This window comes from Camelus bactrianus, chromosome 30, assembly GCF_048773025.1.
Source record: "Camelus bactrianus isolate YW-2024 breed Bactrian camel chromosome 30, ASM4877302v1, whole genome shotgun sequence".
Classification (NCBI taxonomy): Eukaryota; Metazoa; Chordata; class Mammalia; order Artiodactyla; family Camelidae; genus Camelus; species Camelus bactrianus.
In genome coordinates, this window is record NC_133568.1 from 9,051,507 (window position 1) to 9,066,871 (window position 15,365).

At 38.7% G+C, this 15,365-nt stretch overlaps 1 protein-coding gene across 4 annotated transcripts in view; it reads left to right on the forward strand.

The window, feature by feature from the left end:
* KATNAL2 (katanin catalytic subunit A1 like 2) overlaps window positions 1-15,365 on the forward strand; it is a 67,835-nt gene that overhangs the window by 13,761 nt on the left and 38,709 nt on the right. For all 4 annotated transcript variants that reach the window (XM_010961400.3, XM_045521396.2, XM_045521395.2 and 1 more), the window contains exon 2: window positions 11,353-11,423. In XM_010961400.3, the coding sequence (XP_010959702.2) occupies window positions 11,353-11,423 (71 nt within the window). The remainder of the gene's footprint in view (window positions 1-11,352; window positions 11,424-15,365) is intronic.

The window sequence follows — 15,365 nt, forward strand, 5'->3', positions numbered from 1 at the left end:
ACTCTTGACTGGAGTTGGGACAACTACCATTTTCCAGGAATATAATAAAAACCCCACACAAGCCCTTCTGATAGATTATTTATAGTCTTTGAAGGATGTGGTCAACATTGCTCAGATCAGCTCAGGATCCAGAAGTCCCTCCATCCTAAGAATGAGAGTATTGCCCATTCACCCTGATGTACCATGATTCACTAGGTCAGTGGTTCACTGTTTAAGCAATTCTCCAGGGATTCTAAAAGGAATTTGAGGGAGATTATTCTGACAAATCCTCCAGCTCAAATTCTGTAGGGCCAGCTATGAAACCCAAGCTCTACTTATGGACAATAAGGCTCCTGGGTTTCTCTGCATTGGTGTCTATGCACATGGAGGCAGGGAGGTGAGGTCAGGGGACGTGGGAGTAGGAAGTGTGGTGTGGAGGAGGTGCCTTGGGGTGACTTTGTATGGATCCTTCCAGTGAATGGAACATCCAAGGCCAGCATCAGTGTCAGGACATACCTACTGAGGCAGGAGCAGGGGACCCGGATGTCAGAGCGGCTCATCTGCCAAGGTGATGATGGAATTCCTTAGCCTAGAAATTTTTTGATCTGTGAAGAGTTGACCCAAGTCAACCTATCTCTTTGCTTTTTACTTGCCGAAGTATTAAACAATTCAGAAGTCTGTGGATAAAAATCTAAGTTGCTGTGCCCCATCCCATTCCTCTACCCCAAGGTGACCACATAATCTAGGCTTTTATTTCTTTCTTTTTCTATGAGCGAAGGAGTGTGGATGTGTCTTGCTGTGATTTCTCGTATTACAACGTCTTAGCATTCGGTAGATCTGCATATGTTCGCATAGAAAGATGTTCAAGACATATTATTAATTAAGTGGGGGGGGTGGGGGGCAAGATGCCCGACAGTATATACGAAATGATTCCATTTTTGCAAATTTAAAAAAGTTTGTGTATATATTGATATATTCATAAACCCCTTTCAGAACTATTACATGAGAAATTAACAATGGCGCATAGAGTGAAGAGAGAAACTTTTTAAATTTTTGTACTAATCGAAGTTTTTCTTTGTCAAATTTAAACATTATCTTTAATTCAAACATTCTATCCCTGAGTGACACAATACGTGGGAGAGGGTGGTGAGTGGGTGGAGAGACAATACGGCTTTGTCAAAATCTTTCCTCATCAGTGTAGTTAGACCACCTCATTCTTTTTACTGGGGCATCATGTTCCATAGGAAGGCTGTATCATAACTTACTTAACCACCAATGGACATTTTAGGCTATTTCTAATTTGGGGGGAAATACACATAATGCATTATTAAACATCCTTGAACATTAGGCATTTTGCACACATGGAGTACTTCTATAATATAGTGTAATTGATCTAGCGTAAATTGCTGGGTGTGGAATTGCAGGCTCAGTAGCCATGTGCCTTTTTCATTTTGCTCTGTAAAACGGTTGTGCTAGTTTACATTTCGACCAATTATATCTGAGTACATTTCTTTCACACCTTGCCAACTCGATATTATATGGGTACATTTTTTTCATTTCTACATTTTTTAAAATTTGAGATTCTTATGGAAAAAAACTTATTTTTGTCCAGGTGAACTGAAGAAATATTAACAGTACTAATTCAAGTGCTTTCTTCAGCTTTTCTGTGCATTGCAAGTTAGGATAAAACTGAAAAGAGAAAGTAGAAAGGGAACATCTGCCGAGATGATTTTGTGTTTTCTTTTCTGGCCGATAAGCCTACCCTGTAGCCACACTGACCCAGCAAGTTTGTTTTACAGTCAATTCATCGGAGCAAGTAAAGAAGCATCATTGCTACATCCCAAGATGAGACTGGGCTTTACCATCAGGGTGGCTGTGTGGGTGATACGCAGCTCCGCCCCCACCATTACCATTTTGAATAACTTCAGAAGATTTCATGGAGTTATTTCTATTACCAGTCATATCATTTATTTTATATATCAGGGCAAAAAATTACTCAAATTATTTACATTCATTTTAGCCCTTTCCCCCCTTTACCTCACCATATTTTTTTTAATTTTAAGACAGCTTTATTGAGATATAATTCACATACCACGCAACTCATCCATTTAAAGTGTACAATTCAATGGCTTTTAAGGGCAGGGGTTGACAGTTAAGGGGTGCAGAGTTTCTTTTTGGGGTAATGAAGATGTTTTAAAATTATCGTGGTGATTGTATAAATCTGGAACTACATAAAAATTTTCTGACTCTACCCAGATGATCTTTAGGAAATTCAGGGCTCTCAGCCAAACCCAGTGTAGTAAGTTTCCTACTGAGGAACACAAACAAAACACTCCTGGCTGTTTTCTTTCAGCGTCCTAGTCATAGGAACATTTGCATTAGTGCACTCGCTTCCAGATGGAAGGATGGAGGGACTCTGAACTGTGTGAACAAAGCAACGAACAGCTGTTGAGCACCTGCTAATCACTGAGAATGATGCTGGCAGAGCACTCGACAGTTTGCAAAACACTGCGCAGGTAGAAATGTCCCTGCTCAGCATCCGTGCCGTCCCTCTGGGAATGTTCATGGCTTTCAGGGCTCTTTAATCCAACTTCTTTGTTCCCAAAGACTTTTGCATATAAAAGAGATGGACTGGCTTTCTGTACAGCAGGACTGTGACTCTTTAGGAATTAAAGGCACGATCTCCTATAAGACACACTACTCCAGGTGCAGCTGGGTGACTGACTGAGGCTGAGCCGGTAGTTGCTTTGAAATGGTCACTAAAATTGTGAGGTACTAGGTTTGAGGAATTGTAAGAGACACCATTCGTTGCTATGTGAGGTCAGCTAAGAGAGACTGGTAACCACAGTTATTTAATTTTGGCAAATTTGGCACACAATTTTTGGTAAATTAGAGCAGCAGCTTCTCTCTGGTCTGCTGTGAATATGCAGGGATGGGCGTGGACAATGATGAGGAGGGGTAAGTGCAGGGGAGGAATTGGGGGAAGGAAGAGCATTGGCCTGGAAGCCAGAGACCTAGGTTCTGAATCCAACCCCCGAGCATGAGTTTGAGAATGTGTACATTTAGAAATATATATCATCCATCTTATTACTGCCTGCTTAATATGCAGTTTTGTTTTTATTTTGCAAACTTGATTTGGACTGTATGTTGTGATGACTGTCGTCTTTATCATGGAAATCGTAATTTGGAAACACCTACATTTCATTTCCCCCTCCTCATACACTAGATGGCACTATAGGCAAGGCAAATCAATTTGCCAAAAAAGACTTGGACTCTCAGCGCCAATTTTGGAGAATTAGAAAAGCTTCAGTCTTCACCAAGAGGAGTTGTGTCAACATCTTCAGCAAGATGAGGGAAAGCTGCCAGTGTTGGACATCTTAATAGGATAACGTCATTTTGTGTAGTGGCTTTCAAGGTTTTCTTCTTTTTTCCTGTGACCAACTGTAAGACGTCTTAGACTGGGATCCAGTTCACATACACACACAAAAGCAACAGAAGTTTCATGAAGCAGTACTAAGCCTTCTTACCTGTTGTGCATTCTGTGATAATTCTCTTGCATTGAACTATGAAGCGTGTGACCCAGTAAATTGATTTCATGTTCTGTAGTTTAAAAAAAACAATTATCTGGTGACCTTATGGAGAAATACCAGCCTTTGCTTAGCACTTGGCACCGTGCTAGGTACTTTGGGAGACTTAAAGAAATAGTTAAGTGTACTTCTGTTTTCTGAGAAAGAGAAGAGTTACGTGTCGAGAGACATTAGCGAACAACCCTGTAAGACGCTGTGAAATTGTGCCTACAGACAAGGAAACTAGTAACTGCGGAAGCAGATAACTCAAGTGGAGATATTCCGGAATAGCTGGATCATATCTAAGCTTTTAATTTGATATGAACTTTTTTGGGGGGAAATGACATACTGTGAAACCAAAGTAGTCAGAAAAATAAATACATTCCATTTACATAAAGTTCAAAAATGTGAAAACTAAACTATGTTTTTTAAGGATGTATATATATATATATGGTTGGTCAAACCATAAAGAAAACGTAAAGATGAGCATAAAATTCAGGATAGAAGTTACCTCTGGAGGAAGGAGAGGAAACATCTGAAAGGAATACACCAGGGAGTTTCTGAGATGTTGAACGTGCTCTGGGGCTTAGCCAGGATGCTTGTTATTATTACCATAATTATTATTAAAAATGAATGGATGCGGAGGGTATGGCTCAGTGGTAGAGCGCATGCTTACTGTGCACAAGGTCATGGGTTCGAGCCCCAGTACCTATGTTAAATTTAAAAATTATAATAATAAATAAGTAAACCTAATTACCTCCCCCCAAAAAAACAAAAAAAATTTTAAATGGATGTTTTATACGCTCTTCTGTATGAATTATATATTTCATAATACCATAAAAACACAGCAAAGATTACTATATAATTGCCTTCTTTATTCTTTATCTTGTCTTGGTAAGTTGCTTCTGGTTTGTTAACTCACCCTGACTAAAGGGATTTCTTCAAGGACAGAGGTAGAAATGCTCCCAGGGTCATTTTTAAAGAATGGTCTGTCATATACTTTTAAAAGTTCTCACATTATCTGATCTGTCCTTGAGAGCAAATCTGGATTTTAGAAACAGTCAAATCTACTAATAACATTTGATGAGGCATAATTTCACATAACAGGACTCTCCACAGCTGAGGGCTGTGCTTTCTGTGCAGTCATTAAAAGTCATGTTTTAGAAAAACTTTTAAAGACTTGGTAAAATATTTACAGTCTTTTTAAGAAAAAAAGCACACAGGTTATCAAAACACATGAGAAGCCTATTTTGTAAGAAGGTGGAAAGAATGTGACTAAAATATTTAATTTTTTTCTTGTGCCTTTATGCAGTGTGCCAGTTTTCTCCAGAGCCACATATACTTTTTGTAAATATGGGCTGGGGAAAGACTGTGGTCATTAACCTATACTGAAGATACTTTTAAATGAGGAATTTCAGAAATGTTTTGAGCAATGAAATAAAAGCATGACCTGCTAAGGTGACTACTTGGAATGGTAACTCCATTTAAATATATTAGGTTTGATGTATGTGTTTAAAAATTAGTTAATACTTAAAAAGATAGACATTATTTTTTAGAGCAGTTTGGGCTCACAACAACATTGAGCAGAAAGTACAGAGGATTCCCACAAACCCCCTGCCCCACACATGCACGTGCTCCCCCATTATCAACATCCTACATCAGATGGAACTCCACTAACACGTCATTATCACCTGAAGTCCCCAGTTTACATTAGACTTCACTTTTGATGCACATTCTATGGATTTTGTCAAATGTATAGTGACATGTAGCCACCAATATAGTATCATACAGAATAATTTCACTGCCCTGAAATTCTCTGTGCTCTGCCTCCCTCCCTCTCCCCTGGACTCTGGCCACCGCTGATCTTTTCACTGTCTTCATAGTTTTGCCTTTTCCAGAATATCACATAGTTGGAATCATACAGTAGCAAACTATTGATACAAATAATCAAGAAACAATCTATAGTAGGAATAGAAAAGAGTTTTATTTGAGCTAAACTGAGGGCTAGAGTCCAGGAGACACAGATTCAAGAAGCATTTGAATTGTATCCTGCAGGACTACAAAATGGGGAGGCTTATAAAGGCAGAAACTGCAAGGTTACAACTAGTTACATGAGTGTTTATCAAGAATTATAATTGGAGCTGGCAAGAAGTAAGGGAGCTTGTTTTTTTTAAAACATTTTTTATTGATTTATAATCATTTTACAATGTTGTGTCAAATTCCAGTGTTCAGCACAATTTTTCAGTTATACATGAACATATATATTCATTGTCACATTTTTTTCTCTGTGAGCTACCATAAGGTTTTGTGTTTATTTCCCTGTGCTATACAGTATAATCTTGTTTATCTATTCTACAATTTTGAAATCCCATCTATCCCTTCCCACCCTCCGCCCCCTTGGCAACCACAAGTTTGTATTCTATGTCTATGAGTCTATTTCTGTTTTGTATTTATGCTTTTTGCTGTTGTTGTTGTTGTTTTTGTTTTTGTTTTTTAGATTCCACTTATGAGCGATCTCATATGGTATTTTTCTTTCTCTTCGTGGCTTACTTTACTTAGAATGACATTCTCCAGGAGCATCCATGTTGCTGCAAATGGCGTTAATGTTGTCAGTTTTTATGGCTGAGTAGTATTCCATTGTATAAATATACCACATCTTCTTTATCCAGTCACCTGTTGATGGACATTTAGGCTGTTTCCATGTTTTGGGTATTGTAAATAGTGCTGCTATGAACATTGGGGTGCAGGTGTCATCCTGAAGTAGGGTTCCTTCTGGATATAAGCCCAGGAGTGGGATTCCTGGGTCATACGGTAAATCTATTCCTAGTCTTTTGAGGAATCTCCACACTGTTTTCCATAGTGGCTGCACCAAACTGCATTCCCACCAGCAGTGTAGGAGGGTTCCCCTTTCTCCACAGCCTCTCCAGCATTTGTCATTTGTGGATTTTTGAATGACGGCCATTCTGACTGGTGTGAGGTGATACCTCATTGTAGTTTTGATTTGCATTTCTCTGATAATTAGTGATATTGAGCATTTTTTCATGTGCCTTTTGAATCGTAATAAAATTTATATGGAACCATCAAAGACCTAGAATTGCCAAAGCATTACTGAAGGGAAAGAAAGAGGCTGGAGGAATAACTCTCCCAGATTTCAGACAATACTATAGAGCTACAGTCATCAAGACAGCATGGTATTGGTACAAAAACTATGGAACAGAATAGAGAGCCCAGAAATGAACCCACAAACTTTTGTTAAACTAGTCTTCGACAAAGGAGGCAAGAATATACAATGGGATAAAGACAATCTCTTCAGCAAATGGTGTTGGGAAAACTGGACGGCAGCATGTAAAACAATGAAGCTAGAACACTCCCTTACACCATACACAAAAATCAACTCAAGATGGATCAAAGACTTAAACATAAGACAAGACACAATAAACCTCCTAGAAGAAAACTTAGGCAAAACATTATCTGACATACATCTCAAAAATTTTCTCCTAGAAGAAATAAAAGCAAGAATAAACAAATGGGACCTAATGAAACTTACAAGCTTCTGCACAGCAAAGGAAACCAGAAGTAAAACAAAAAGACAACCTACGGAATGGGAGAAAATTTTTGCAAATGAAACCAACAAAGGCTTGATCTCCAGAATATATAAGCAGCTCATATGACTCAATAAGAAAAAAATAAACAACCCAATCCAAAAATGAGCAGAAGACCTAAACAAGCAATTCTCCAAGGGAGCTTGTTAAGTAAGGGTTGGTTGGGGTCCAAAGTGGTTGCATCTGATAGAAGACATTGTTTTGAGAATGGCTGTTTGTATCCTTGAGTCTGATATAGTTCAGAAATTCAAGTTCTCAGGGATGCAGGAACGTGTCTGAAACCACATCTACAATGGCCACCAGGCTCCATTTTTGAATGCCTGAACCACAGTTACTCCTTTTTGATTTTTAACTGCATTCCTATCTTTAATGGTTAAAGCAGATGTACAATGTATGTGTGGTAGGCCACAGAGCAGGGTATCCTAGATGAAGCCAAATCATATACAAGCCAGAATGACTTCCCCATACCTCGGTCTGTGAAAATTTCTTTGTAACCTTTTCACATTGGCTTCTTTCACCTAGTAATGTGTATCTAAGTTTCCGATACGTCTTTTCATGGCTTGACAGTTTTTCTTTTTATTACTGATTAATATTCCATGCTGTAGCTATACCACACTTTATTTATCCATTCAGCCACTGATGGGCATTTTGGTTGCTTTTGTAAATTATGAATAGAGCTGTATCAAAAATTCAGTGTGCAGATTTGTGAGTAGACATAAGTTTTCAACTCTTTGGAGTAAATCCCCAGGAGAGCGATTGCTGGACCATATGGTAAAGAGCATACTTAACTTTGTAAGGAACCACCAAACTGTCTTCCAAAGTGGCTGTAGCCCTTTGCATTCCCACCAGCAAGGAGTGAGAGCTCCCAGTGCTACATCCTCACCAGCACGTGGTGGTGTTAGTGTTTTGGATTTTCACCATTCAAATAGGTGAGCGGTGCTATCTTGTTGTTTTAATTTGCCATTCCCTGAGGATATATGATGCTGAGCATCTTTTCAAGTGTTTTATTTGCCATCTGTGTATCTTCTTCTGTGAGATGTCTTTTCATCTCCTTTGCCCATTTTTAATTGGGTTGTTTGTTTTCTTATTGTTGACTTTAAAGAACTCTTTGTATATTTTTTATTTATTTATTTATTTATTTATTTATTTATTTATTTATTTATTTATTTATTTATTTATATTGGTGGGGGGAGGTAGTTAGATTTACTTATTTAGTTTTAGAGGATGTACTGGGGATTGAACCCATGACCTTTTATATGCTAAGCTTGTGCTCTACCACTTGAGCTATACCCTCCCCCTCTTTGTATATTTTTAATAATAGTTCTTTATTAGCTATGTCATTTGTAAACATTTTCTCCCAGTACAAGTCATTACGTTTTGTGTTATCTTTTATTACTATGTTATAATTTTCCTTTTATCTCCTTTTCTCTTGGACTTCTGATATCCCTGATTTTATTTATTTTAGCCTGAACTCAAAGCAAAACATTTAACTAACAAGAACCAAAAAACCCCCAAAAAACCCCCAAATGTATACAAAGCTATGTGATAAAATGCAAATTAGTTTTTTAAAAAAGCAGTTACTATCTTTTGAAAACAAAATAGAAATAGGCAGAAAACAAAATAAATTTTGGTTGGAAAGGTGGTACTTAACTGTGCTTCCTTCACAAGCTCTTTGAAACACAAGTTGCTCTATTTTCTGTAATTTTTGGAAATCTAAATAAAAGCTTATCACCTTAAGCAGCAAAATTTTATTTGAATCATTTTGGATGGATACCTTTATAAAATAGTGTTTTACCTGCCTACATGTACAGCAAATATTGGACGTAACTGCCTTTTAATCATCATAAGAGAATAGTACATTCAAAAAATAAGAGCAAGATACTGTGAAAAAGGAACAATCAGAGAATAAGAACAAGCTCTTGGAAGTTAAAAATTATCATTGTCTAAATAAGTTTTGTAGAATGGTTCAAAGACAAGGCCAAGGAAATTGCCCAGAAAATAGAAAAAAGGGACCAAGAAATGGGACACTATAGGAAAGCAAAAAAATCTTAAAAGATCAATCCAGGTGATGCCCCGTTCAGTTTGTAGAGGTTCTTAAAAATAAACCAGAGAAAACATAGGGGAGTGATTTAACAAAGAATTAATAAAAGGAATTTACTTTGAGAATGGAAACATGAGAATGCCCAGCTTGACAATGGCCAGCACAGTGACTGGAAGAAGCCTGGCACCAAGGAAGTTATATGATTTCAGAATGCCAGAGTTAAAAATAAGATTCTGAAAGATTCTGGGGAAGAAGAGATCCTTTACGTGCAATGGATCAGGAATAAGAATGTTATGTCCTTTCAAACTATCAAATTTAAAGTAGAAAAAAGACATTTTCAGGCGTGTAAATTCTCAACCACCTTTATCCCTACGTACCTTTACTTTAGAGGATGTGTGCTGTTAAATAAACCAGGGACCAGTGAAGGAGAAGACTGCTTTCTAGGGGATCCAATGCATCAGAGTTTCAAAGGGAAACCCCCAGATGAGCATCCACAGCAACCTGGAGTGGAGAGGGAGGCTGGAGGGCTCAGGGGAGCCGTGGGTCGCGGGAGTGTAACTGATGCGTCATCTGATGTGTTTGATGGTATGGAAAGTGATATGAGGGGCCTTTAGAGGTACATTGGTGTTTGAAAGTTAGCATTAGGTATATAGAAAAGTAACCAGAGTTTTTAAATAAGGCAATTATTCATTCCAGGGGAAATAATGTTGTACAGAAATGGTAAAGTAACCGTAGTATTTTTTGATTCAGCAGTGAACGTATTTACATGGTCATAATAATGTAATCACTGAATACTGCTTATACCTCTAAGAAGAGGAGAGGGTGAGAAATGTGTAAGGCAGCTCAGTTCTCGTCTACCTTAACGAGAAGTGAATAGTGTAATGTCTAATATTCACATATTATGAAACCGTGATTTTGACACATAATACAACACAGATGGCATTATGGTAAGTGAAATAAGCCAGTCACAAAAGGACAAATGCTGTATGAGTCCACTTGTCCAAGGATCCTGGAATAGGCAGCTTACTGAGACAGAAAGTAGAATGGTGGTTGCCAGGGGTTCGGGCGATGGGGTTGGGGAATTACTATCTAATGAATACAGAGTTTTAGTTGGGAAGATAAAAACGTTCTGAAGATGGATGGTAGTGATGGTCGTACAATTTGTACTTAATGCCACTAAACTGTACACTTAATAATGGGTAAAATGGTAAATTTTAAGTTAGGTGTATTTTATCACAGTAAGAAAGCAACTTAAAAAGAAAAACATTATGGTACCATTTGATTTTTAAATAACTATGCATTTAAAATTTTTATTACATTAAGTTTTAGAAAGCTTGGATGAATGCCTGAAAAGTTTTTATGTGTGTCATCAGCGTGTTTGTGGATAGATTTTATGACATAATATGGGCCACTTAGCACTCTTTTTTTGCTTTTATTCAGTTCTTACCAGTGTTCTCCTTAGATAAAGGTAAGTTATTTTCAAATAAGGGAAATGTTATAGAAAGTAAATATTTTATGAACACATTTCCAGGGAATCTGAGGTACCAGATAACGTAATGGAGCACATTAACACTGTGGATAAAAGTACAAATTCATCCAGGTTGAATAAGGACATCATTATGCAGGAATTTCCCCTTCAAGTCCCCTGCTACTCAGTGGGTATTCTATATGCTCGGCTGTGCGGTCCCCCTAAATGGTTTACTGGACCTCATCTCTCTTGTGCAGAGTCTGGGTGGGACTCCGAGTGAATTTAAGACGGAGCAGCAGGTAGGTACCTGTGATGTCAAAGCTTGATTTCTGGCTCACAAGTTTATCTTTATCATCACTTTCCTTTGCCTGGTCCAAATAGACATGTATATTTCTTTCTTTGTGGTTATAAGCAATAACATGCCAATTAGCTTGGCAATAAGAAGTTAACTAGTCAAGTGCAAACAATCCCAACTGAAATCATTGTGCCTTCAGTTTACAATTGAGAAGGCAGCTCCAGAAGACGGTAACAATGGAAAACAACTTTATACATCCTTAGAGACATCAAACTGCCTTCCAGCCTTTAAGTGATGCTTCTTGCTTTTGACAGGTTACATTTACCTTCAAGGGTTTATTGCTCTAAGAGGAGTGTTATATTTCATTGTCATTCCATCTAAATTTTCCTTTTTTTTCACAGTGCGAAATGAGGACAGAAGCACGACGAAAAAATCTTCTTATTTTGATCTTGCATTATTTAACACAAGAAGGGTACGTTACATTACGGATATTTACAGAGATGATTCCTCTCTTTCTCTGACCTCCACTTTTCCAGATACACACTTTTTTTTTAATCGAAGTATAGTCAGTTTACAATGCTGTGTCAATTTCTGGTATACAGCGTAATGTTTCAGTTATACATACACATACGTATATTCATTTTCATATTCTTTTTCATTATAGGGTACTACAAGATATTGAATATAGTTCCCTGTGCTGTACAGAAGGAGCTTGTTTATATTATATATGGTAGTTAGTAATAGATACATGCTTTTAAAAACAATTAATAATTTAATTTTTTAGAGGAGTTTTATATTTCCAAAAAAATTGAGCAGAAAGTACAGAAAGCTCCCATATACCAGCAATTCTCAGCCCTGCCCCATCTCCCGTTACTAGGGTCTTATACTGGTGTGGTATGTTTGTTGCAATTGATGAGCCAATATTGATAAATTATTATTAGCTAAAGTCCTGGTTTGCATCAGGGTTCACACGTGCTGTACAGTCTATGAGTTTTGACAAAAGCATAATGTCGTGTCTTCACTACTGTTAGCATCGTACAGAATAGCTTCCCTGCCCTAAAAATCTCTTGTGCTTTACCTGTTCCTGCCCTCGCCCCACCCCAGCAATCTGGACACATATTTTATCGCCTCATTTGCATAGATTTTTTTACATTTTATGCATTTGAAAACTTTTTAAACAAAGCTACCCAATTCATGAGATACTTTCCCTTCCTGGTTCAGACTTGAAGATAGTGTAAGCATTTCAAGTAGGGTTTCCGAGGTCCCAATGCTGGCCAATGTTAAAGTTGTGACTCCTCAGTTTCCCTTCCCTCAATATGAAGGTATTGCGTTTACCTGGACCACCTGTGCTCAGCAATACCCACTCTATAACTGGCAAGGGGAGGAAAATTGAAAGTATTGGAGGTGGCCACCTACATCATTTAAAAATGTGCAAGTGTAGTGGGGAGGGTATAGCTCAAGTGATAGAGCATGTGCTTAGCATGCACAAGGTCCTGGGTTCAATCCCCAGTACCTCCTCTAAAAATAAAAACAAACCTAATTACCTCCCCCCTACCAAAATAAAATAATAAATAAATATTTTTTAAAAAATTAAAAAAATAAAAATGTACAAGCATTCACAGTGAAGGCTGCTGATACGCTGCTGTGTTGAGAGGAAGAGAGCCCACTAAGTATCTAAAGGCTACCGTTTGCTTTAGAGTTTCCTTTCTTTTCAATTTTTAGCCAGAAAGAAAATAGTCAGGATTCGGGCTTAGGGCTTAAAACTTTCAAGTTAGAGCAGTGGTTCCTAACCTGGAGAACCCCTGGGAAGACCTCTGGCAATGTCTGGAGACCTTTTGGGCAGCACACGGGCATCTGATGGGTAGAAGCCAGGATGCTGCTAAACAGCCTTCAGTGCATGAAACAGCCCCAAACATCAATCATAGTAGGATGGAGAGACCCTTAGAGCAGGAGGAATCAGCCAGCAGCTGGCGTTTTCCTGAAAGGCTGAGTGAGCGTCTTTTCCTATGATGAACATAGTAGCTGTCAATGATTCTGGAGATCTACTGTAACTGAAAGTCAGATTTAAGCATCTGGTAACCCTAGTGTCGAGGTAGGAAGGAAGGAGATAAGGAGGGTGGGAGGCAGCGAGGACAGAAGTAAGAGTTTATGATTGTCTCACTGAACTGTGCTGCCAACAACTGTTTTATTTTACTTTTTAAATTTCTTATTTTTTTAAGCTTTTTTTTTGAGGGGGTGGTAATTAAGTTTATTTATTTATCTGTTTTAATGGGGGGGCTGGGGATGGAACCCAGGACCTTGTGCACACACTCTACCACTGAACTATACCCACCCAGCGCAACAGCTGTTTTAAATAAATCCAGCGCCCTCTTGAGGGGGATGACTCTTCTAGAGACCTTGAGGAATTTTTCTTTGAAAATTTAAGGGAAGTAGTTGTTAGGGTCCCCACTTTACATTTGAAGAAATTGAGGTGTAAAAGAGTCAAGGAACTTTCTGGAAGTCTCCTGGCTCTAAGTGGGAGCACTTTCTAGGCCCGTCTCAGCCCCAAAGTCTTCCAGCGTCCCATTCCTCTGCTCCGATGTGGAAGACTTGTCTTTATTTGAGGATCACCTTGGGAAAATCAAAATGCGTGTAGCGCATATTTTTGGAGTTTTTTTTCTTAATGGCTTTTTTAAAGTCAGAAAATGAAATCTCTACAACTGGACTTAAGCATTCTTTTATTACTTAAGTCTTTGAACGATTTGTATTTTTTGTTTTTCTGCCAGAATTTCAGATGCATGCCTTTTGGTGACAGATTATAACACTGCACGTTTGAACAAGCTTTGTTATTGAGTAATGTGACTTATTTTCTCCCCTGGCCTGGCCACGTAAGATCTGCAGTTACAACATGTGGCCTTTCTCATAATACCTTAACATCGCAGTTTTGGAAACGGCCTTTTCCCACTGGTAAATATGATGAATTACCTCATTTTTAACACAAAAATGTTTCTTGGTCCATTTACTTTGAAACACAGGGTTTTATCAGACACTCCTCTTTTTGGTGCTGGGAATTTAAGTTTTATTGAAAAAATGGCTCATTCTTTCCACATCACCACCAGTCTCCGACCAGAGAAATGAGTGCCCCTCCCCTCCCCAGCTGGCCCCCAGCAGGCCCGTCAGGTGATGCCCAACTGCTAAATCTCTGCGTCCACACACAGGTGGAAACAAGAACCAGAGCAGAGCAAAGCTGACTTCGGTCCTCTCTGTGCCTCAGTTTCCCTATATGGGATATGAGAGAGTTCCTGAGATTGACGAGCCTGGCATTCTGCATGTGGGCGGTGGATTGCCCCGCACTGTTCACCATCCATCCGTGGAAAGCAATTCCAAGGGCAGCATAGTGCCGAGTGTCTGCTCTAAGACAAGGGCTGGTGGGTTGGCGCGGTAGGGAGGGCTTCCTGGGGAAGAACACAGACTCAGGAGCCAGCCTGCCTTGGTTCAAATGCCCACTCTACTCTTTGCTAGCCAGTGACCTTGGGCAAGTTACTTACTCTCTTTGTCCCCTGAGTTCCCTTGCTTGTCAAATGGAGTAATGGAAAATAGTGTTTAAGTATCAGTTAGACACTATTATTATGAGGATTAAATATGTGACATGCTTAGAACAGTGCCTGCCACAAAGTAAGCATATATGAGTGCTTGCTGTTTTCACTATGGAGGGGGTAGGATTTGGTTGTTCTTTTCATACCTAACCTGGTTCAGCTAAGGACTTAAAGCAGCTGGAATGTGGGTTTGGCCCATTTTACTTTATCTACTGATAAAATCTCAGCTCCATTCAAAAAATCCTGAGCTAAATTACTTCAGGGAAGTGTTTTTGAAGTGTGTGGAACACTGGAACAATCAATCGTTCTGCAGAGTGTCAACTGACGTTACTTTAAAAGAGCTTTATGGTCAAGTAAGCTTGGCAAACATCGGGTTAAACTGAGTTAAGCAGGTTTCCTCACTTCAGGACTTCTCAGATCATCGATTTACTAATGTGCAATGGGAGTATATGTCCTTAAGTCACAGGAGTCAGGGTTTTGCAAGCCAGTTTGGCCGAAGAAAACCTTTTTTTCACCCTCAGGCCATCTTCAGAGACTAGTTTTCCATGGAACACTTTGAGAAATGCTGCCTTCACAGATTAACTGACCTTTGTAAAACCTGAACTCTGCTTACAAGACCCGAACACTGTGAACATTGTATTAATAGACGCTCAATAACTGTTGCTTGAATAGGCTTTGAGGAACTCACTAGCATGTAGATGGGTAGAATAATTAGAGAACAAGACACAGTCCTTTACACAGGTAATTCCTGATTTTATTGTAATGTATTGTGTATTCCAGAAACTGTGTCAGAAAGGAGAATTGTCAAAACAAAAAGACAAAGAAAAATCACAAAGCTA